The sequence below is a fragment of the Grampus griseus genome (assembly GCF_964374135.1).
Source record: "Grampus griseus genome assembly, chromosome: 5".
Classification (NCBI taxonomy): Eukaryota; Metazoa; Chordata; class Mammalia; order Artiodactyla; family Delphinidae; genus Grampus; species Grampus griseus.
The window spans coordinates 67941203-67968022 of NC_138998.1; the positions used below are offsets into that span (position 1 = coordinate 67941203).

The window sequence follows — 26820 nt, forward strand, 5'->3', positions numbered from 1 at the left end:
GGGTAAGTAAAGGTTGATGTGCAATGTACGTGGTAATGGGTTTAAATATCAAGTCCATCCATCTGTCTGAATAGATGCCCTTGCAGCCCCTTATTAACACTGCCTATGTTCTAAACACAGGATGGAGGGTGAAGCTGTGAAGGGAAAGGGGCTGGTGGGTTATTATTATCATGCAACCAGTGCATGACTTAAAGATCCTCACACTGACGGAGCTGAATTTTGGGAATCCTGACATTCAAAATGACATCGCCATCAGGACTGGGAAAAAGTCAGAGCTATTTGAAAAACAAAAACAAAACGAGAGTGGCACTCAAAGCTGGACATAGCCAAGGTTGCTAACAATTGCAGAGCCGCAGAACCAGCCCTGGGCAGCAGGTTTCTAGATTTGGTTTGTGGGACAATAAAACTTTGTATGATTAAGCTGCTCTTAACATGGGTTTTGTGTTGTACACAACCAAACCTAATTCTAATATATACAACTAGGAATGTCTGGTTTTCTTTTCCCACATTTGTACTCAAATGCAGCAAATATGAAGAATTAAGGCAGCTCTCAAACTCGGAAGATGGTAATTGTATACATTTCTCTTAGAAATAGGTACATGATCATACAGACTCAAGAAGAAGCTTGATTAGCCAAAATGCAGACAGAAGTCATGATCAGGAGGGTAGGTTACAGGTGTTTCTTCTTTTTTTGGGGGGTGGAGGGATTTAGTATGAAATGCATTATTCATAAAAGGAATAAACAAAACACAAGGATTTTTTACTTTTCCTTTATACTCTCCTGAATTTTCCAAAAATTGTTAATGAGCATGCACTACTTTTATTACAACAACAAAAAAAATCAACTTAAATGCACAAATAAAAATGGTGCAATAGTTTACTTACTCTGCACCTGGAGTGTTTTTGTCTACCTAATCCCCACCTCTCATCTCAAATGTTCTGAACCTGACCTAGCCCTGAAGGTATGTTTCAGTATCAACTTCCCAATATCTTCCTTTTGGTGGAAGTGCTGGCTCTTTCTATAAATCCCAATATCACTTCCGGCAACATTTAGTCCATCACTTTTTACATTATACTACTGCTATTAGTAAACATACTTCATATCTCCAAGAATATTATAAAGTTTCCTGGAGAATATAGTTCTTCTTTGTCTTTATACTTACCTATGTGTTCATTTGTTCATTCACTTGTTCACTTATTCAATTGACAATGATTATTGGATATCTCTCTATGATATGCCAGGTATTGTACAAGATACAAGGAGATATGAGAAAAATAAAACATTCTGTCATTTAACAAGTGATCTAATTATGGATAAGAAGAGACAGAGTGGTAAATAGGTGAATTTAATACAATGTGATAATTTCTAGAAGAGAGAACAAGATACAATAATAAGGTGACAGAATATTTAATTCTACTTGAAGAAAGTCAGGGAGGCCGTCATAGAAGTATTAACTCTTGAATTAATTCTTTACAAGGACTGATAGGCATTCTCCAGGCACATGAATGGAAATTTTGAGGACAGAAGGGCAAAAAAAAAAAAGTACATAAAGCTCAAAATAGTAAAAATGTATTACAAGTAGTAAAAATGTAGAACAGAAGAAAGTTCTGTTTTGTGTGGTTTTAAAAGCACAGGGTGTGAGGGGAGGCTTGAGAAAGACTAGGAACTTTGAATGTCACATTTCCCCCCAGTGCTTTGAACACAGTATTGATTTAACAAATGTTTGCTGACTGTTTCAGTCATAGGTAATCTGCAGCAGGCACTGTGTCCCTACACTGGTGGACTTGACCATACCTTATAGATATTTAGCGGACAGTAAGCCTGGCTAAATCACAGAATAGCAATGCACTGCCTCAATTTTCTCATTTCTTTGGATGAGGAAGCTGAACTAATGTCTTAAGTGATTATAATGTGACTTTTAGAGAAGAGTGTTACGTTGGTAAATGTTCACTCCACTGCTGCTTTCTTAGCCTGTATTAAAAAGCTTGAGTGAATACAGTAAATGTGGTTACCTCAATGGGAGATTCTCATCCTGCTTAGGGAACAAGTTGCCAAAAATGGGTTTCCTCAGCATGAAATTATTTATTCCACTGATCAATTGAAATAAATGAACACTATATTAAATGGTCAAGGGAGGGGAAGTTACAGGCTCAGGTAAGAGGGATAAAATTTTAAAACTGTAATATTTATTAGCACAGTAAATTGAATATTATTTTCTTTCCTTAAAAAATACAAATAAAAATTAATACATTATATTATGAGATTTGTTCACAAAGATGTAGAAATTAGGATATAAACATATTTCTAAAAGACTTGTAAAAACTTTAAAGCATTATAATAGTACTATTGGTTTTTTCAAGAGTGTAGCCTGAGAAATTAAATTATTGTGTTCAATAAAGAAGGAAATTACATTCCAAATGGTCACTACCACTATTTTTCTACTTTCAAGAACTTGCTAGCCTCTATATTCAAGCAGTGTTTTCTAAGTGTCAAGTATTTTTAATGGAATTTTATTTTTTGATAGGAAGAGGTACTATTGTGTTTTCTGAATCTTTGTTCTGATCTGTTGTATGACAAACAATCTACTGAGTGAAAGGAAAAGGGGTGGAACTGGCATCAACACACAGGTCAGGGTCTAAAGAAAAGAAGCTTGTCTTGTACCTTCAATAGGTTTTGGTACAAAATGTGATGAGGGCTTGGTTTTCTTCACTCTGTTCCCCTTCATAATTTGACCTTCCTTATTGAGTCCCAGAAACCATGCTCGGCCTGATTCTTGCTGACGGTACAGTGTGGAAGAATAGATCACATAGTAGTTTTCAAACACAGATTCCTTAAATTTGCATTCTGGAGTGAAAACATCCTGCAGGAAAAAAAAAAAAAAGAAGAAGAAGATACAAAAGAGAGAAAGGATTTAATAATGAATCAGCAAATATTTAAATCCAATGAGCCTGAAATATAGGTTCTCTGTTAAGAAAAAATGAGAAATAATTGCACATAATTTCTATTAGCATTTGGTTTAAAGATTTATCATACAAAATCAAGAAACGAGATTTCCTTTCTAAACAACCTTACTCCACAGAACACAACTGTCAGGCTTGAATAATTTCTTCGGTTAATATCACTCAAGACTGTGCCCATGTCCACGCTCTGATCTCAGTTTAATGTTTTTTAAATTTAAGAGAATAGCCATTGTGCATTTTTGTGGCCCTTAGCATGTAAAATGTAACCCTGGGAATCAGAATATAACACAATCACAGCACACACAGGCTCAGCAGACATTTTTGAAGGGACTATCCTATATGTTCACAAATCTGTGAAATACTCAAAGCTTGTTCCATAAAATCACTAGTATACTACCTTTTTGCTTAACGTCAGTAACTTTCCTGTTAATTTCTTTGAAACATTTTTTTTTTTTACTTAGTAATTAAAATTTCAGGTAAAAATATCAGGAAAAAGTAGTAGAAAAATTTTACTACTATACTGTATGATCTCCAGTGAAACATATGAGAGTTTTAGTTCAAGAAGGAACCTTAAAAGTCCTCTACCTCACCTTCACCATTTGATAAGTGAGACAACCAAAAGGTTATATGATTAATACAAAGTTAAACAACAACAGCAAAATTACTGCATCAATGCCAGAACTCACATTTATTGCTTCACAATCACTGCCTCTCAAGTTCACCTTTTCTGCCTGAGTCTTGTTCAGTGACTTACAATGAGATTTTATAATCAATACAATAAAATCAAATCCTAACATGTCAAATGAACAAAGTGTATTTCATGGAAAGAAGAAATTCCTCCCCTTCAAAGAAAAGCAGAAGAAAAACAAATGTGATAGCATCTTCTCAGCTACAAGTAAATAAGAATCCTACATGTCAAACATATTCACAATAGTCACTGCCGTCTTCACTAAGTGCTAGAAGAATCTCTTCCTTGTAACCCTTTCAATGAAAGGCCCCAGTGATTTAATGCAGTTACACCTGGAGTTATTGAGGAATATGTGGGACTAAAGCTGTTGAAACCATGTCCTTGGAGGTGATTCTTGCAGACTAATCCCCTGGCTTCACTTCCAGGGAGCTACAGTGATGCATCTGTGGAGACAGATGAAGGTCTTCAGGGATAAAGAAACTGCTGGAAGGACTCTGTTGCTTTTAAATGGTTCAAAAGTTATAGACCCAAAAAAATGAGACAAAAAATATGGGACGGGAGATGGAAAGGTGGTTGTACCCATTAAAATAATAATAATAGTAATAATAATATTTCAATAATATATTGATAATAAAAATATGATGTCACAGAATACTCTCAGTTTTAAGTAAACTTAGTGGCTTAAGAACCAGAGAAACAATTGACTATGTGGTACCATTTCACATCTGCTATGATGGCCATATCAAAAAAGATGGACAATAAAAAGTGTTGCTGAGGGTTTAGAGAAACTACAATCCTCATACCTAGCTAGTAAAAATGTAAATAATGCAGCAGTTGTGGGACATAGTTTGGCAATTCCACAAAAGGTTAAACATACAGTTACCATATGATCTAGCAATTCTACTTCTAGGTACATACATATGAGAATTGAAAATATATCTCCACGTGTGAACTTATACACAAATATTCATAGCAGCATTATTCATAATGTGGAAACAATTCAAACATCTATCAATGGATGAATGGATGAACAAATGTGATCTATCCATACGATGAAATATTAGTTAGCTATTAAAAAGGATGGAGTACTGATTCATGTGACAGCACAGATGAACCTCAAAAACATTATGCTAAGTGGAAGAAGCCAGATACAAAAGGTCACATGTTGCATGATCCAATGTATATGAAATATCCAGAACAGGCAAATCCAGAGACAAAACATAGATTAGTAGTTGCCAAGGGCTGAGGAGATGGGTAAATGGGAAGTGATGGCTTTTTTGGAGAGACAAAAGTGTCCTGGGATTAGACTGCACGGCTATATGAACAAAACCATTGAAGCATATAGTGTAAAAACATGAATTTTATGGTATGTGAATTATTTCTCAATAAAAAATGAGGAATCAGATAAATGAAGTAACTAGAGAAAGTAAGGGGAAAAAATGAAACTACTGCATATTCCTTGTCTGGCAACAGAAAAATCCTAATTTATGGTCCTGTGTGCTGAACAATGGGCTCTCCTATGACCTTGTCTCAATATTATTAGGACAGAGTTTAACCACTGCCAAGTATAGGAATCAAAGTGATTCTGATTAAATTTATAAGATAATCTAAAAGTTCTGGTTTCCTTCTAGGACTAGGTTAAAAAGATCTGAAAAAGCTAAAAATTTAGCACAGATTTTATTAGTTATACTTTTTAAAACAAACTAATCCAAATCTCAAAGCTTTTGTTTCTAGGTCTAGCTCAATATTAATGAACTCTAGATGCTAAGGGACTCTTCAAAGTTCAATGAATAAATTCTACATATAAGACTTCAGACCTCATAATAGAAGGTGGGAGAAATATATGGGGCAAGGAATTGTGTGTATAAATACATCTCATCATACGTGTAATACCTATTTACTTATAAGTATACCTCACAGAAATATGAAAATTTGTAGATAGAAAGCTGCTTACTGCCCTTATTTAACAAAGTAACAGAAGCCATTGATAGTTAAATAAGTGTTTTGTGAGTCATAGTATATTAGAGGCAGACCCTGGGCTAGAACCCTGGCCCCTGGCTGCTGGTTCAGTACTTTTATCAATGCCACACAATGCTTCCTTACTACTTAACCAAGCCTACTTTTGGTACCAAGCTGTTGATTGGAGGCAAGCCATCATCACAACCATGCCCACCAAGTATAATTACTATGCTGTCTTTTCTACATATGAAAGTAATATTTTTATTTAATAAGTAGTGAACTCGTAGGTTTCCATTTAGTTTCACAATTGTTTAAAGTCTGCTCCTAGAAGAGCGAAAGTCCAGAAAATTGGACAGGGACTGAAGTCCTGGGAGCATGAGCCAGGGATAGCATTAGGTAAGGATTGAGCCTTGAAATTCTGAGTTGGCGAATGGGGATCCCAGATACAGTATCCAGGTGATAATCAGATATAAAAAGTCAAGTGAAGTATCCCATTTAGTATTTTAAAGGGGCTATGCAGAGTCAGAATTCAGAAATTAGGCAATTGAGAATACCCGGCCAGGGAAAAACATTTCAGGAGGAAAAAAATGGCAAAAGCTTAGTGCAGGCACTTCTGTGGGGCACGGCCAACATCCTAGAAATGGGGAGGAAAACCTTAAGAACACTGAGCCAGCTTGGACGATCATTCTAAGTGCAACCTTTACAAGATGTTCAACAATTTCAATATAAAGTTGGGCATCAAAGAATTTACAATATACTTGCTACTATCACTCTATTTGTGTAATGAGAAATCAAGAGTCCTCTACTTGGAGTAGAAAAATCAGAGTTTTGCTTCTGGATCCATACATAATAGCTGTGTGACTTCAGGAAAGTGGTTAAACTTCTTTGAATTTCATATTTTCAACTGCAAATTAAGTTATTTTAAGGAAAATAAGAGGATGGATATGAAAGCATGCTGTAAGCTTATAGAATTTTTACAAAACTCCAATGCATTAAGTTTTTTCTTATAGCAAGAAAAATACAATCAGTCATGTAACTAGACATTTAATTCTGTGTTTTTGTCATAGATGATTATATCTGCTCCAGCATCCAGGACCCTATGCCATAAGTTAAGCTTTATCCTACATAGATTGTTCCTACTATAGCTAAAACAACATACACACATACATTTTAAAAATCTTTGGCAAAGACTTGGGCAATCACATATATTCAGAAGAGGTTCTGAGGTTATAAAAATTATGTTCAGAATGATAATAACTCTAAAGTGTAATGGAGATAGGCAGGCTTTGAGACAAGGCGACAAAATCCTAGACTATCTCAATCCAGGACATATAATGAAAGCAGAGTAAATAACTAGTATAAGGAGGGTTCTTTTTCCTTTTGTAAAACTAACTAGTAGTCATGTTGCATCTCATGAATAGTATTTACTTATATCTATAATCCTGAGTGCTCAGTTCCATGTAGGTACATAGCAAGGCTTATAGAATAAACGTTTGTTGATGAAACAGAAACACACCCACATGCACATCATGTGTGTAAGTGTGTGAAATGCTAGGTTTATTTTTCACATTTATTACTCTAAAATCTTTCCAAATCTTTAATTTGTTCAACTGACCTTAATTTCAGCAGAATATGACCTTTGATAGTGTTTTGAAATTAATTTTGAGCACTCACTTTTTTAGCAGCATTTGCACAACTTGTTGTTGTTCTAGCATTGTACAAGTCATTATATGACCAATTCTTCTCACATTCCAAATGCCTATTCACCCTAGCCTTGTCTTGGAAAGTTGGATCACCCACCCATTTAATTCCAGATGATGAGTCAATAATGGAACACCACTTAAGCTCAAGACCAGCACTCAGGACCCTTTTCAATCTCTCCCCATCCATCTGATTCTAATCTACTCTCTCCAGAATTCTTCTCGCTGATACCCAACTTCATAGCTTCATACTCTACCTTGATCCCTCTCCCGTATTTCTTCCTGTTCTTCTCTTTGCACTTAGAGCACTGATAACCTACTCAGGTTCTGGATTCTCCCATCAGTCTTAGGCTCCATCACTGCACAAGATGAGACACTTCCTTCTTAGCCAGCCTCTAACTGTGCCAGTCTTGGCCCATCCCACCCCTATTTGAATGGTATTCTCCTTTAGATATAAGTATCATGAGGAATAAGGAGACAGAAATTTAGGGAATTTGATGGCTGTATGGATAAAATGTTATATTTCCTTCATGGTTGACTATCACTGCCAACAGTGTTTTCATCACATACTAATTCCTCGACATGCTCACACCTCTTAACCCTCAAATTGTACTTTGTTCAACTGTCCTCTCTAATTCTCTATCCAATAAAATAATGGCAAATGTTTTTCTCAGTTATTGCAGGTTATTGTGAATTTTCCCTCCTTTAGCTTCTCATGGTATTTACTTTTTTTTTCCCAAAGTGTATTTAATGCACTTTGCCTTGTGTCATGATGGTTTTTCTTGCTCCTGTCCTATACACTGCAGGCTTTTGCTCACAAAGACATGTTCCTCATCAGTGCTTATTAGGAAGTCCAGGATATTTAGCCCTCAATTTATTCTTGTTGAAGTAAATAATAAAAATATTTTAAGGAAACAGCAAAGACTATGTGATAAGATAGAGCTGAGTGACAGCATTGATTCTGTTTCTTTAGCTGCATAATTTTGGATGTGCTATTTAATTCTGATATATCTTTGTTTTATCATCTATAAAGTAGGGGCAATAATTTTCACATTTAAAAATTTGGTGAAGACACTTAAGATCTGCTCTTTTAGCAAATTTCAAGTATACAATATAATATTGTTAACTATAGTCACATTCTTGTACATGAGCTCTCCAAAACTAATTCATCTTGCATAACTAAAACTTTGTACCCCTTAACCAACATCTCTCCATTTCTCCCTCCCCCAGGTAACTATCACTCTACTCTCTGCTTCTATGAGTTTGCCTATTTTAGATTCCAAACATCTAAATTCCACATATTTGTCTTTCTGCATCTCATTTATTTCACTTTGTCTAATACCTGCCATGTTGTAGCAAATGGCAGGATTTCCTTCTTTTTAAGGTTGAATTATATATATCTATATATAGATATATGTATATCACGTTTTTTTAATCATCTGTTGACTGGTGCTTAGGTTGCTTCCATATCTTGGCTATTGAATAATGCTGAAATAAACACTGGAATGCAGACATTTCTTCAAGATCCTGGCTTCATTTTTTTGGATATATTCCTAAGTGGGATTCCTGGATCATAGGATAGTGTCTCACCACACACACACAAAAAACCAAAAACAGAAAGAAAAAGGTAGCTATGGATATGTTAATTAGTTTGATTGTGATGAGTATTTCACAGTGTATATGTATATCAAATCATCAAGCTGTACAATTTTTAATTGTCAACTCTACCTCAATAAAGCTGGAAAAATCCATCATGGGTTACATTCAAGTATAGCTAAAATGAGATAATAGATAATGCCAAGTGTTGGAAAGGATGTGGAGCTACTGGACCTCTCATATGTAAATGACGGTAGAACAAATTGGTAAAACCACTCTGAAAAGCTGTTTGGCAGTATTGATAAATACAGGTGTATCCTATAATTCAGCAATTCTACTTCTGGATTTATACCCAATGAAACCTATCAGGCTATCTATTTATTAATCAATCAATCTATCTATCTCTAACTATCTATCCCCTAAAAGACATGTACAAGAATGGTCATAGTAGCACTATTCATAAGAGCCCCAAAATGGAGACAACTGAAATGACCATCAATAGTAGATTGGATATGTAACATATTCTGACAATAAGATACTATAGAGCAGTGAGAATAAACAAACTACAACTATAAGCAATAATCTGGATGATTCTCACCAACATAATGTGGAAAAAAATAAACCAAACAATAAATACAGCTACTTGCTACATTATTTCAATTATATAAAGCTCAAAAGCAGGTAAAACTAATCTACTGTAGAACTCAGGAAAGCAATAACTTTGTTCAGGGAGGGTAATTAGTAAGATGAAGCAAGGGGAGGACTCTTGGGTGCTGGCAATGATGTATTTCTTGATCTGGTAGCTAGCTACACGTGTGTGTTCACTTTATGAAAATTCATTGAGTTCTATATAGTTTGTGCACTTATTTATGTATGTTATATTTGTCATTAAAAAATCCATAGTAGAAGAGTCAAAGCATGTGGTGAAGTTTAAGTAAAATGATAAATATTACTTCTCAAAATCATTGTCCTTCTTTTAAAATCAAGTTTTTCCCATATAATTAGCTAACATATAATGCATGAAAATTTTATACCAATAACAATCATTCATTCATAGGTTGCAGACAAATTTTGTTCATGATGAAAATATAACACTTTTGGATCAAATAATTTATTCACAAAAAATATTATCCATCCTTTCTCCAACTCATTTATTCTACTTGTCATTTTTTATTGCAGTCCATTATATAATGCACATGATTATATGTTTTATTTATAAATAGTGCTTATAAAACTGCGTAATTTAAAACTAACCATTTGTAATTTCCTATAATAATAATAATATCAAAACATAAAATGAACAGAATAGAAAAAGAGAATTGCCCATAACACATGAAGAAATACACAATAAATTATTTTCTGGAAAACCATTTGGAGTCTCTAAATTTCTGGTTTATTATCCATTAATAATTTTCCAAACTGTCAAAGCGACCTTTGGCAAATCAGTTAACCTCATTGAACCTCAACTTCCTCTATTGTACTACAGACTCATGGGGCTATAGAGATCAAATTACATAACCTATGTGCAAGCTCTTTGAAGACCTATACAATTATTTGAGATTAATTCTTTTCCATAGAAGACTCTGACATCATAACTTGAAAAGTTTCTACATTTTAGGGTGACAATTGCTTGGAATACATTTTTTGAGAAGTAAAGAATGTTATGTGATTCAATCACAACCACTTTTGCTCCTTCTAGCTTTACGTTTAAAACGTATGCTTTCTAACTCAAGTAGGAATCCACAACTTTTATAATCCTGTATGATTAATAAAATTAAATGGTACCATAATTATGATTCATCTTCATCCAGTTCTTTGTGGATCCCCATTTCCCCTCTCACTGCTCTGGCTATAATAATCCATGGGATGAATGTGCAGTGAATGAATGAATGCTTATCACACTGCAGCCACTGGTCTCCTTGCTGTTTCCCAAAAATAACAAGCATAAACCATCTCAAGTCCTACACAATTGATATTCTTTGTTCCTGGAAACCTCTTCAATAGCATATTAACATGGCTTGATCCCTCATTTCTTTCAAGTCACTGCTCAAGCGTGACTATCTCAGAGACCTCCCCAGATTACCTTACATAATTTAGCACCTCCTCCAGTCACTTTCTAATTCTTTACCTTGTTTTCTCATTTTTCATAATCTAACACTACCTGTCTAAGCTTTATGAAGGTAACTACTATAATTGTTATATTCCCCTCTAATTCTCAACAGTTCTTGGAATTAAAAAAATGTCTACTCCAACAAAATAATTTGGTGAAAAGACATCATGAGACCTGGATTTTTATTCTTGTATATCTCTAATTTGTGTTCAAATTGGGATTATCAGTTTCCTTCTTAGGCTCCTTGTTCTCCTAAATGTAAAAGAGAGTTGTTTGTTGAACCAGGAAATCTAAAACATCACTTCGACTTAAACCTTCTATAGCTTTATCATTCATATTAAACGGTTAAGTAATTTCTTGAAATTAAGCAGTCATGATAAAATATCGTTACTTTAAATACAGTGTTTAACTACCAAAGAGAAATAGTAGTGATATATTATTATTAAGAAAACAAAATGTAAAAGGTAATCAGAGAAAAGAAACTTTGCTATTATATAAGCAATTATAACAAATGATTCTCCCTACAAAATGTAAAAATTACTGATTTTTCAAACATATGCTAGTACAAAGAACCCTCTTGTTTTGATTTTTTCCTTTCCAGTTGGAAACCAAAATCTAAACTCTTTTTAATGCACAAATGCATCTTCCCTGTTTGCCGTAAACCTTGTTTATTGGGTTGTGTATAAGGACGGAATTAAATACTTGATGGTTCTCGCAACACGATTTACATCCAACAACTCCAGAGATACACAGTTCCTTTGGTCTTAACCTTTGGATATTTGGCTGTGAAGCTTCTGGTTCACTAACCTCATTAGTGACTTTTAGATGCACAGAACTTGAAAATCTTTGGAATATTAGCAGTTGCTTTGTTAACTGTGTTGTCAGACATAATGATATTAAATCAAGCAAGAGAACTATTGTTTCCCATCCTGACAAGAGGCAAAGAAAATGCTGAAATACATTATCTCAAATGAAGCATTTTTTTAAAACTTGGTTGCTTTGACTAGAATAAGTCTAATTTTATAACTTAAACTGTAGATATGGAAATCTTTATATACTTTTGAGATATTTTTTACTGGAAAACTCCTGAGCTAATTTCTCTAAAACTGAAGGTTCTTTGTTAATGCTTTCTTTGCAAAATCTTATAAGGCAACCAAACTAAAGGTTCTTTGTTAATGCTTTCTTTGCAAAATCTTACAAGGCAACCAGGTAAACTTATATCATCATAAAATCATGAAAACTGTAGTGTATTGGAAACATAATTTTGGAGGCAGACCGACAAAAATGTTCATCTCCCTAATTTTTAAACTTGGACAGGTTACTTAATTTCCCTAAAGCTCAGTTTCTTCACCTGTAAGTTAACACTAATCATACCTTCACTATAAGGTTTTGATTATTAAACAAACAAGACAATGTAGGTATGCTAAACACGGTAACTGGCATATTACGTACTTTCCTTACTTTCTCGTTACAATTTTCAGGTGATATCTGATATCACAAATGAAAATGGGTTCGCCTGAGCAGTAGGTTGAGGAAAGTCACTTTCCTTATGGACTCTAAATCATGTGTCCTGAGTTTCTCTTCCCTGTAACAGGCTAATCAAGGCTATTTTGCTTAAGGCTCAATTTTCAATTTGGTCATCTATTTACAGAGCACACAGATAAATCTGACCATTTCTCTTTTTCTAGTAAGGGATGATTTTGACATCAATTTAAAATAAGTGATGTGATGATATTACCTTCTAATGAGGCGTAATACCACAAAGCCATCTGACTTATCCTTTAGCCAGAAGCCTGCAAGTATAGAAGTAAGGTGAGGAGTGGGAATTAGAAGACCAGTGGATGAGGGCATATATCATATTGCAATTCACTGTTATCACAAAAATTATTTCCAGAAGTCTGAATGTCCTAGGGACAGAGAGCAGATATTGGGGGAACAGTGCAATTCTCCAATTAAAAACACCATTAATTCTTATGAAGTGAGCATGTACACAGTATGTAACCAAATGCCCCCTTATGACTGAGTTTGAAAATCAAGGCAAGTACGTTGAATACCCCTAACACTTTATGTGAGAGGATGTGTGCCTCAGCCTCTGTCTTCTTTTCTGGGGATAAGGATGAAAGTGGGAATGTTTTCAAATTCCCTTATTTCAATTTAAACATTATTATACCTTTTGGAAAATCATTCTGAATACTCTGACAGCCCCAGAAATGATCAACTAATGATAGAAATACATTCTTAAAACATGAAATTTCCCAATTTTTAAAATTTCATCTGTCAACTTCCTTGAAGTCAGAATAATCGGTATCAAACATAACTTCCTATTATAAATAATTATAAAACTGGACAAACTATATGAGACAGTAGTTTCCAAGCACTTGTCAACTGGAATTGTAGGGTTTTGATCTTTGAGAGAAGGAAAATGCATGGGGTAAGCACCATATTAACCTTGACTTTCTTTTCCTTTTTTCTTCTTTTTAAAATTTCTTTTATTGAAGTATAGTTGATTTACAACCCTGGCTTTCTTCAATGGGCACTGTTCAACCCTGAAATGGAAAGGTGAAGCTGAGGTATAGCACTTTGGGTTTTTTGGAGCTGTGGTGTCAGAAACTGGAGGTTGGGACTGCTAAGGGGACTTGGATTTGTGGAGCAAGGTGCCAGAGAAAAGGAAGCTGGTGGAATTGGGGGCAGGAGTCTGTATGGGAATTTCCTGAGGGTCTTGGGCTTATGGATAGACTGCATATGCTGAGAATGAGATTCCTCAAGCCTAGCATAGAACAACTACTGAAAGATTGATAACTGAATGAACATACCATGGCTGGGCAGGGCCGGGATATGATGAACTTCTAGACAAGCCAGAAAGGAGAGACCTCAATAAACACATTGGACATTCATTGGAGACCTCAAAAGGCCATTTTAGGACCACACTGTAAATCTCTAAATAAGGTCTCCCCCCGACCTCAGACTAAAGACAGAAGCAAAATAGTCAAGACCTAAACACACACACACACAGAGGATCAAGAGGATCTATTAATTTTTAATTTAAATGTCAGGAAAGAAAGCATACACTCGAGATTGGTTCAAGATGGCAGAGTAGAAGGACGTGCTCTCACTCCCTCTTGCGAGAGCAACAGAATCACAGCTAACTGCTGAACAGTCTTTGGCAGGAAGACACTGGAACTCACCAGAAAAGGTACCGCAAATCCAAAGACAAAGGAGAAGCCACAATGAGATGGTAGGAGGGGCACAACCACAATGAAATCAAATCCCATAACTGCTGGGTGGGTGACTCACAATCTGGAGAACATTTTACCACAGAAATCCACCCACTGGAGTGAAGTTTCTGAGCCCCACGTCAGGCTTCCAAACCTGGGGGTCCGGCAACAGGAGGAGGAATTCCCAGATAACCAGACTTCGAAGGCTAGCAGGATTTGATTGCAGGACTTTGACAGGACTGGGGGAAACAGAGACTCCACTCTTGGAGGGCACACACAAAGTAGTGTGTGCATCGGGACCCAGGGGAAGGAGCAGTGACCCCATAGGAGACTGAACCTGACCTACCTGCTAGTGTTGGAGGGTCTCCTGAAGAGGCGGGGGGTGGCTGTGTCTCACCATGGGGACAAGGACACTTGCAACAGAAGTTCTGGGAAGTACTCCTTGGTGTGAGCCGTCCCAGAGTCCGCTACTAGCTGCACCAAAGAGCCCAGGCAGGCTCTAGTGTTGGGTTACCTCAGGGCAAACAACCAATGGGAGGGAAGCCAGCCCCACCCAACAGCAGACAAGCAGATTAAAGTTTTACTGAGCTCTGCCCATCAGAGCAACACTCAGCTCTCCCCACCACCAGTCCCTCCCATCAGGAAACTTGCACAAGCCTCTTAGATAGCCTCATTCACCAGAGGGTGGACAGCAGAAGCAAGAAGAACCACAATCCTGCAGCCTGGGAAACAAAAACCACATTCACAGAAAGAAAAGATGAAAAGGCAGAGGGCTATGTACCAGATGAAGGAACAAGATAAAACCCCAGAAAAACAACTAAATGAAGTGGAGATAGGCAACTTTCCAGAAAAAGAATTCAGAATAATGATAGTGAAGATGATCCAGGACCTCGGAAAAAGAATGGAGGCAAAGATGGAGAAGATGCAAGAAATATTTAACAAAGACCAGGAAGAATTAAAGAACAAACACCTAGAAGAATTAAAGACCAAACAAACAGAGATGAACAATACAATAACTGAAATGAAAAATACACTAGAAGAAATCAATAGCAGAATAACTGAGGCAGAAGAACGGATAAGTGACCTGGAAGACAGAATGGTGGAATTCACTGCCACAGAACAGAATAAAGAAAAAAGAATGAAAAGAAATGAAGACAGCTTAAGAGATCTCTGGGACAACATTAAACACAACAATATTTGCATTATAGGGGTCCCAGAAGGAAAAGAGAGACAGAAAGGACCTGAGAAAATATTTAAAGAGATTATAGTTGAAAACTTCCCTAACATGGGAAGAGAAATAGCCACCCAAGTCCAGGAAGCGCACACAGTCCCAGGCAGGATAATCCCAAGGAGAAACATGCCAAGACACATAGTAATCAAATTGACCAAAAATAAAGACAAAGAAAAATTATTGAAAGCAACAAGGGAAAACGACAAATAACATACAAGGGAACTCCCATAAGGTTAACAGATGATTTCTCAGCAGAAACTCTACAAGCCAGAAGGGAGTGGCATGATTTATTTAAAGTCATGAAAGGGAAGAACCTACAACTAAGATTACTCTACCCGGCAAGGATCTCATTCAGATTCGATGGAGAAATCAAAAGCTTTACAGACAAGCAAAGCTAAGAGAATTCAGCAGCACCAAAACAGCTCTACAACAAATGCTAAAGGAATATCTCTAAGTGGGAAACAGAAGTGAAGAAAAGGACCTACAAAAACAAACACATAACAATTAAGAAAATGGTCATAGGAACATACATATTGATAATTACCTTAAACATGAATGGATTAAATGCTCCAACCAAAAGACACAGGCTCGCTGAATGGATACAAAAACAAGACCCATATATATGTTGTCTACAAGAAACCCATGTCAGACCTAGGACACATACAGACTGAAAGTGAGGGGATAGAAAAAGATATTCCATGCAAATGGAAATCAAAAGAAAGCTGGAGTAGCAACACTCATATCAGATAAAACAGACTAAAATAAAGAATGTTACAAGAGACAAGGAAGGACACTATATAATGATCAAGGGATCAATCCAAGAAGAAGATATAACAATTATAAATATAATGCACCCAATATAGGAGCACCTCAATACATAAGGCAACTGCTAACAGCTATAAAAGAGGAAACTGACAGTAAGACAATAATACTGGGGGACTTGAACACCTCACTTACAACAATGGACAGATCATCCAAACAGAAAATTAATAAGGAAACACAAGCTTTAAATGAAACAATAGACCAGAGACTTAATTGTTATTTATAGGACATTCCATCCCAAAACAGCAGATTACACTTTCTTCTCAAGTGCACACAGAACATTCTCCAGGATAGATCACATCTTGGGTCACAAATCAAGCCTCAGTAAATTTAAGAAAATTGAAATTTATCAAGCATCTTTTCTGACCACAACACTATGAGATTAGATATCAATTACAGGGAAAAAAACCATAAAAAAACACAAACATATGGAAGCTAAACAATACGTTACTAAATAACCAAGAGATCACTTTAGAAATCAAAGAGGGAATTAAAAAATACCTAGATACAAATGGCAATGAAAACATGATGATCCAAAACCTATGGGATGCAGCAAAAGCAGTTCTAAGAGGGAAGTTTATAGCTATACAAGCCTACCTCAAGAAAGAAGAAAAATCTGAAACAAACAATCTAACCCTACACCTAGAGGAAAGAGAGAAAGAAGAAAAAACAAAACCCAAAGTTAGCAGAAGGAAAGAAATAAAGATCAGAGCAGAAAACAATGAAATAGAAACAAAACAATAGCAAAGATCAATAAAACTAAAAGCTTGGTTCTTTGAGAAGATAAATAAAATTGATAAAGCATTAGCCAGACTCATCAAGAAAAAAAGGGAGAGGACTCAAATCAATAAAATTAGAAAGAAAAAGGGGAAGTTACAACAGACACCACAGAAATACAAAGCATCCTAAGAGACTACTACAAGCAACTCTATGCCAATAAAATGGACAACCTGGAAGAAATGGATAAATTCTTAGAAAGGTATAAACTTCCAAGACTGAACCAGGAAGAAATAGAAAATATGAACAGACCAATCACAAGTAATGAAATTGAAACTGTGATTAAAAATCTTCCAACAAACAAAAGTCCAGGACCAGATGGCTTCACAGGTGAATTCTATCAAACATTTAGAGAAGAGCTAACATCCATCCTTCTCAAACTCTTCCAAAAAATTGCAGAGGAAGGAACACACCCAAACTCATTCTATGAGGCCACCATTACCCTGATACCAAAACCAGAGAAAGATACTTCAAAAAACAATTTACAGACCAATATCACTGATGAATATAGATGCAAAAGTCCTCAACAAAATACTAGCAAACAGAATCTAACAACACATTAAAAGGATCATACACCATGATCAAGTGGGATTTATCCCAGGGATGCAAGGATTCTTCAATATATGTAAATTAATCAATGTGGTACACCATATTAACAAATTGAAGAATAAAAATCATGATCATCTCGATAAATACAGAAAAAGCTTTTGACAAAATTCAACACCCTTTTAGGATAAAAAATCTCCAGAAAGTGGGCATAGAGGGAAACTACCTCAACATAATAAAGGCCATATATGAAAAACGCACAGCAAACATCATTCTAAATGGTGAAAAACTGAAAGCATTTCCTCTAGGGTCAGGAACAAGACATGGATGTCCACTCTCACCACTATTATTCAATATAGTTTTGCAAGTCCGAGCCACAGCAATCAGAGAAGAAAAAGAAATAAAAGGAATACAAATTGGAAAAGGAGAAGTAAAACTGTCACTGTTTGCAGATGACATGATACTATACATAGAAAATCCTAACGATTCCACCAGAACACTACCAGAGCTCATCAATGAATTTGGTAAAGTTTCAGTATACAAAATTAATGCACAGAAATCTCTTGCATTTCTATACACTAATGATGAAAAATCTGAAGGAGAAATTAAGTAAACACTCCCATTCACCACTGAAACCAAAGAATAAAGTACCTAGGAATAAACCTACCTAGGGCAACAAAAGACATGTATGCAGAAAACTATAAGACACTGATGAAAGAAATTAAAGATGATACAAACAAATGGAGAGATATACCATGTTCTTGGATTGGAAGAATCAATATTGTGAAAATGACTATACTACCCAAAGCAATCTACAGATTCCATGCAATCCCTATCAAATTACCAATTGCATTTTTTACAGAACTAGAACAAAAAATCTTAAAATTTGTATGGAGACACAAAAGATCCCGAATAGTCAAAGAAGTCTTGAGGGAAAAAAATGGAGCTGGAGGAATCAGACTCCCTGACTTCAGACTATGCTACAAAGCTACAGTAATCAAGACAGTATGGTACTGGCACAAAAACAGAAATATAGATCAATGGAACAGGATAGAAAGCCCAGAGATATACCCACACACATATGGTCACCTTATTTTTGATAAAGGAGGCAAGGATATACAATGGAGAAAAGACAGCCTCTTCAATAAGTGGTGTTGAGAAAACGGGACAGCTACATGTAAAAGAATGAAATTAGAACACTCCCTAACACCATACGCAAAAAATAAACTCAAAATGGATTCGAGACCTAAATGTAAGACTGGACACTATAAAACTCTTAGAGAAAAACATAGGAAGAACACTCTTTGACATAAATCACAGCAAGATCTTTTTTGATCCACCTCCTAGAGTAATGGAAATAAAAACAAAAATAAACAAGGGAGACCTAATGAAACTTAAAAGCTTTTGCAAAGCAAAGGAAACTACAAACAAGACAAAAAGACAACCCTCAGAATGGAGAAAATATTTGCAAACAAATCAATGGACAAAGGATTAATCTCCAAAATATATAAACAGCTCATGTGGCTCAATATTAAAAAAAAAAAAAAAAACCCAATCCAAAAATGGGCAGAAAACCTAAATAGACATTTCTCCAAAGAAAGCATACAGATGGCCAAGAAGCACATGAAAAGCTGCTCAACATCACTAATTATTAGAGAAATGCAAACCAAAACTACAATGAGTTATCACCACACACCAGTTAGAATGGGCATCATCAGAAAATCTACAAACAACAAATGCTGGAGAGGGTGTGAAGAAAAGGGAACCCTCTTGCACTGTTGGTGAGAATGTAAATTGATACAGTCACTATGGAGAACAGTATGGAGGTTCCTTAAAAAACTAAAAATAGAATTACCATATGACCCAGCAATCCCACTACTGGGCATGTACCCAGAGAAAACCACAATTCAAAAAGACACATGCACCCCAATGTTCATTGCAGCACTATTTACAATAGGCAGGTCATGGAAGCACCTAAATGCCCATCAATAGACAAATGGATAAAGAAAATGTGGCACATATATACAATGGAAAATTACTCAGCCATAAAAAGGAAGGTAATTGGGTCATTTGTGGAGACATGGATGGATCTAGTGACTGTCATACAGAGTGAAGTAAGTCAGAAAGAGAAAAACAAATATTGTATATTAACGCATATATGTGAAACCTAGAAAAATGGTACAGATGAACCAGTTTGCAGGGCAGAAAGTGAGACACACATGTAGAGAACAAATGTATGGACACCAAGGGGGGAAAGCGGTGGGTGGTGGTGGTGGTGGTGTGATGAATTGGGAGATTAGCACTGACATATGTACACTAATATGTGTAAAATGGATAACTAATAAGGACTGAAAAAAACTAAATAAAAAAAATTCAAAAAAAAGCACTCATACAAATATCTAACCTATAATAAAAAAATTATAAAACATAGATACAAGCAAGGCAATGTAATCCATAATCAACCAATTAAGCAGTCAGCAGTAAGGACCACACGATGACCCAGATGTTAGCATTAATAGACAAGGATTTTAAAACAGCTCCTATTAATATGTTATAGACGTAAAGAAAACGGACATAATGAGTAAACAAATAAGAAATATCAGCAAAATTTGGAAATGATAAAAAGAAAGAAATGACATTTCACTTTTCATAGAAGTGAAAAGAAAAATGTTTAAGGAAAAAGTATTGGATGTACTTATTGACAGACTAGAAACTGGCAAATGAAAGCATTAATGAACCTGAAGACAGATTAACTGAAATTATCCAGGCTAAAATAGATAAATATTTAATGCCCCCATCCCCCTTCAAACACATAAAACAGATTCAGTAACCACCAACAATATCAAACTATCTAAACTATGTGGAAGAAAAATAAATAGAATAAATAAGAAAAAAATAAGTAATGGTTGAAAGTTATCAAATATGGTAAAAATAAAAATTTCTTCTGATCCACATCAAAGAAGCTTAGCAAACTCCAGGCAGGAGAAATATACCAAAACTATGATCAGGCACATTATAACCAAACTTTTGAAAAATAAAGAAAAAATTAAATGAAATAGAGAAGGAACAAAGACACATGAAACACAGGCAAACAATGTAAGCTGGAAAACAATGGAGGGATGTCATTAAAATGCTAAAAGAAAAAAGAGATTGAATCCATAATTCTATACCCAGCAGAAGTAAAAAATATTTTCAGATAAACAAAATGAGTGAATTCATTTCTAGCAGACTTGCATTATAATAAATGCTGAAAGATGTTATTTGGACTGAAGGGAAATTATACCACATGAAAACTAGGTTATATAGGAAGGGATAAACACTACTGGCAATCATAAACATGCTGATAAATATAAAAGGACATACTTCTTCTTTTAATTTTTAAAGCAAAAATAACATTGCACTGAGAGGGTTATAATGTAAAAACGTATACATGACATTGCAGAAAGGTGTTTAATTTAAATATATTATTTTAAGATTCTTCTATTTTATGTGAGGTGTTTAATAAGAATTCTAAATAGACTATCATAAAATAAGAATCCCTGCTATACTCTCTAGAGCAAGAGCTATAAATATAATACAAAAGAACTAAGAAGGCAACACAGGAATAAAAACGAAATATAAAAATCATTAATTAAACAAAAAGAAATAATAAAAATGGAAAAATAAAAGTCAGATGAGATAAATAGAAAACAAACAGCAAGGTGGTAGTTTAAACCCAACCATAGCAATCAACACATTTATTGCAAAAAAGAGCAACCACTCCAACTAAAAGGCAGAGCCTGCCTGCCTGATCAAAAATGCAAAACTCAACAATATCTTGTCTAGAAGTGATACCCCTGAGTCTCATAGGGGTTGAAAGTAAAAGTTTGATACCCCTAAGTCTCATAGAGGTTGAAAGTAAAAGTGTGGGGTACATACACCCAAGTCAACAGTAAGCATAGATATGGCCATATTAATATCAGACAAAGGGTGTTTCAAGACCAGGAGTATTATCAGAGGTAAAAGGAACATTTCATAATAATCAAGGCTCAGGGCATCAGGATCTAGATATAATAACCCTACTTATGTATGTGCCTAATAATAGTATCTCAAAATTTATGAAGTGAAAAGCAACAGAAGTAAAGGAGACAACAAATAATTCCACAATCATAGTTAGAGATTTTAATACTCCTCTCTCAACAACTGTTAGAAGATATAGCAAAACTCAGTAAAGATATATAAAATCTGAGCACTATCAAACTACTTGGCCTAATCAATATTGTAGAACATGATTCCAAACAACAGCAGAATTAATATTTTTTGAGTGTATATAGAACATTCGCTAAAACAAATGTTGGCCCTTATAAAAAGACAAAAGACTGATACCTTACAGGGTATGATCACTGACAACAACAAAATTAAATTAGAAATTAATAAAATTAAACATCTTAAAAATCCTTGAATGTTTGGAATTAAACACACTTATAGAACCCATAGGCCATGGAAGAAATCACAAAGGATAGTAAAAATAGTTCTAACTGAATAATAATGAAACACAAAATATCAAAGTTTGTGGGATGCAGCCAAAGGTATACTATTAGGAAATGGGAATAAACTCTCATATTACAATGCACATACCTACCTGCTGACCCTCTTCTGGGAATATGACCGGCAGATATAGTAGCACATATGCAAAATGGAGTATGTTCAAGATTATATTCATGGTAAAGATGTTTGTAACATCAAAATACTTAAAAAAACACAAATGTTCTTCAACAGGGGATTGGTTAGATAAATTCTGGAATGTCCATACAATGTAATGTTATACGGGTGCTAAAGACAGTAAAGCAGCTAATTATTTATTGCTTTAGAAAGATCTCCAAGATGCATTGTTCAATAAAAGAAGCAATCTATAAATGTGTGTGTTTGTACATACTACCATTTGTATTAAATACACAAACACTCACAATGCAAACGCATATATATTTGTACATTCTACCATTTGTGTTCAATATGTACAAACGCACAAATAGGTATTTGCTTGTATTATGTTTAGAAAGTCTTTTGAAGGATACACAAGAAGCTGACAATACTGTTTGCCTCCTGGGAAGGGATTTGGGTGGTTGGAGAATAGAGCTGTAAGAAATAGACTTACTCTTCTCTATGCTTGTGTTACTGCTTCAAACAGTAAGTTAAATTAAGGGAGAGAAAACTGTTGGTCAAGTGAAATTAATGTACTAGGAAAATGTGGCTCTCAGTCCTCTAATAAAGAGTGCAGCTGCTGTCATTCTTTTATATATAGCTGTCCAATATTCCCAGCACCACTTATTGAAGAGACTGTCTTTTCTCCATTGTACATTCTTTCCTCCTTTGTCATAGATTAATTGACCACAGGACATGGGTCTATTTCTGGGCTCTCTATCTTGTTTCATTGATCTATGTGTCTGTTTCTGTGTCAGTACCATACTGTTTTGATTACCATAGCTTTGTGGTATAGTCTGAAGTCAGGGAGCCTGATTCCTCTAGCTGTGTTCTTCCTTCTCAAGATCATTTTGGCTATTTCAGGTCTTTTGTGTTTCCATACAAATCTTAAAATTATTTGTTCTAGTTCTGTGAAAAATGCCATTGGTATTTTGATAGAGATTGCACTGATTCTTAGATTGCCTTGGGTAGTATGGCCATTTTAATAATATTGATTCTTCCAATTCAAGAACATGGTGTATCTTTCCATCTGTTTGTGCCATCTTCAATTTCTTTCTTCAGTATCTTATAGTTTTTGGAGTACATTCTTTAACACCATGTACAAAAATAAATGCAAAATGGATTAAAGAGCTACATGTAAGAGCAGATACTATAAAACTCCTAGAGAAAACATAGGCAGGACACTCTTTGACATAAATTGCAGCAATATTTTTTTTGGATCTGTCTCCTACAGTAAAGGAAACAAAAACAAAAATAAACAAATGGGACCTAATTAAACTTAAAAGCTTTTGCACAGCAAAGGAAACCATCAACAAAATAAAAGGACAATCTACTGAATGGGAGAAAATATTTGAAAATGATATGACCAATAAGGGATTAATATACAACATATAGGGCTTCCCTGGTGGTGCAGTGGTTGGGAGTCCACCTGCCGATGCAGGGGACGCGGGTTCGTGTCCCGGTCCAGGAAGATGCCACATGCTGCGGAGCAGCTGGGCCTGTGAGCCATGGCCGCTGAGCCTGCGCGTCCGGAGCCTGTGCTCCGCAACGGGAGAGGCCACAACAGTGAGAGGGCCGCGTAACGCAAAAAAAAAAAAAAAAAAAAAAACCAACATATATAAACAGCTCATACAACTCAATGTCAAAAAAACAAACAACTCAGTTGAAAAATGGGTAGAAGAATTAAATAGACATTTTTCCAAAGGGGAAATGCAGATGGCCAACAGAAACATGAAAAGATATTCAACATTGCTAATCATCAGGGAAAATGTAAATCAAAACCACAACGAGATATCACCTCACACCTTTCAGGATGGCTATCATCAAAAAGAACACAGGTAACAAATGTTGGTGAGGATGTGTAGAAAAGGGAAACCTCGTAAACTGTTGGTGGGAATGTAAATTGCTGCAGCCACTGTGGAAAACAGTATGACAGCTTCTCAAAACACTAAGAATAGAACTACCATATGACCCAGCAATTCCACTCCTGGGTGTACTATCCTAAAAAAAACCCGAAACACTAATTTGAAAGGATACATGCACCCCAGTGTTCATAGAAGCATTGTTTACAATAGTCAAGATATGGGAGCAACCTAAGTGTCCATCAACAGATGAATGGATAAAGATGTGGTTTATATACACATATGAAATTTTGCCATTTGCATCAACATGGATGGACTTAGAAGGCATTATGCTAAGTGAAATAAGTCAGAGAAAGACAAATGCTGTATAATATCACTTATATGTAGAATCTAAAAAATACAACAAACTGGTGAATAAAACAAAAGAGAAGCAGATTCACAGATATAGAGAACAAACTAATGGTTACCAGTGGGATGGGGGGTAATACAGGGGTGGGGGAGTGGGAGGTACAAACTATAAGGTGTAAGATAGGCTCAAGGATGTATTGTACAACACAGGGAACATAGCCAATGTTTTGTAATGCTATATATGGAAAGCAACCTTTAAAATTTGTATAAAAATAACAAAATTAAATTTTAAAAGGTACAGCTGCTAAAATAGTTCCATTTTAAATCTGAGAAAACTTAGAGTCTGAAATGGGAATTGACTTACCCAGGCTCACACAACAAGCAAAAGCCTCATGACTACAAGGATATACTGTAAGATCATCTGATCCCATATAAAAGAATGGTACTTCCTGTGAAAAGTTACCAAAAGAAGATCAATGAAATCCCCATTAAATAAACAACCCAAAATGGACTAGTTGAGTTAAGGAGGGAATGAGAATAAACCTGGTTACCTATCACATCTTTCACGTCCTGGTGATTAGACCACCAAAATAACCTTGGGCCTCAGTACAAGGAATATATATATTTTAAAACACCTCACCCTTATTTGGGCTCTACTTGCTTTATTTTTTTCAGCCTTTCTGTGACTTGGATCAATTCCAACATCCAGAGGACTCAAAATTTCTCCTCCAATACTACCTAAATTTCTAATCAAAGCTGACATAACATTGCAGGCTTTCCAGAGGATGATGACATTTTGCCTCTGAATATACGCAGTAAAGGGCTTTTCTTGGGGGTAATGTGTCACTGTAGGGATGCTCTATAACTATTCCCACTGTCATTGAGGAGAAACAACCCCAGAATTTGCTTGTGTTACTTGCTCATTGGGTTTAAATTACACTTTCATTTAAACATCTTCTTGGCAGTGATTACAATGCTCAGTGACTGAAACATTTCTCAGTGAGGAACTACTGTAATGGTCAATGAATGAGAAATATAGGCTGGGATGCACCATGACTACAGAGCACCTGTGATGTGGGATTGCTGTGATGTTGCTGTGAGGCATAGCAGACACTACAAATCCTTTTATTAATCTGGAAAAAAAATGTAAGATTAAAAAAATGAGGCAAAACAAAAGAATCCTGGTATCATGCAGGTACCCAGCAGGTGTGAGTAGATTGAGACCTGATATTATATCCCTAGCAGTGCTCTAAAACCACCTGTCACAGACGTGTTCTGCTTAGTCTCAATCAAGCCTGCATGCACCATCACACCAGCCACTTTCATTTCAACAGCTTAAAGAGTAATCTGCTAGACAAACAGTTCTGATAGAACTAAAACACTAGAGTTGTGTTTTATTAAAAAAAAACATCTTTGCTGCAATGCTTCTTGCTGTGATAATGACTCCTCAGAAGGATAATTCAAAGTAAACATATTCACCACTAAATAGGAATGAAGAGAGAGGCCTTGGTTTGCTTTTCTTTTCTAAGTCCTAGGTTATTGAATATAATTTACCTCTATCATGTTTCAAATATATTATCATTCATACAAAGAGATGACACGCATATTTGTTTGGCTTCATAAAACAAAGGAAGTTCATAAGTTCTGTTCCTATGATTAACAGAATCCTTGAAATTCACAGCTTGTAAATGTATAGTCTGACTCTCCATTTTACAGACGACGAAATCAAGGTCTCTAATGGGAAGGAAATCACACAATCAAGATCATGCTGCCAGGTAACAAGAGGGTCAGGATTGGAATACAGTCTCCGGTTTGGGGATCTTCCCTCCTTATGCCATGATGCTCTGGTTATGATTTATGCCCTTTCATTGATAAGAATGACCAGGTAAAATAGGCTTTTACTTATAAATGTGCATATTTTCCAGTAATCCAATGACTTTGATCAATGTGCTTCAGTTACTATAATAGTTAATATCACTTTGTTTACCTGTTACATTGAGCACACTCTGTTTTTAGACATTTTGATTGTAGGTAGTGAATATTTTGCTCCTATGATTTCATAAGACAGGCATTGGCAAAACAGGAGGCAGAAGGCAAAAAGAGGTGACCATTTTTATGTAAACAGGATAAAAGCAGAGTAAGCTTGACTGATGGATTGAATAGGGATCGTGAATAGAAAAGAGATTATATTCTTCCAAGTGGAATTGGAAGACATTGTGTACAAAGACAACACTGGGTGAAAGAACAGGGGCAGGCCCATTCAGCTCTGAAAGTTAATAACCATCCTACTACCCAATGGTCCTATTAATGCAAATTTTTAATTTG

The 26820-nt window shown here is 35.5% G+C and overlaps 1 protein-coding gene across 1 annotated transcript in view; it reads right to left on the reverse strand.

Annotated features, from left to right (window-relative positions):
• The window catches only part of FGF12 (fibroblast growth factor 12), a gene marked incomplete at its 5' end in the record, with an annotated part of 243638 nt that overhangs the window by 14147 nt on the left and 202671 nt on the right, over positions 1–26820 (reverse strand). The window contains one exon of the mRNA XM_082654973.1: positions 2663–2861. Within this exon, the coding sequence (XP_082511099.1) occupies positions 2663–2861 (199 nt within the window). The remainder of the gene's footprint in view (positions 1–2662; positions 2862–26820) is intronic.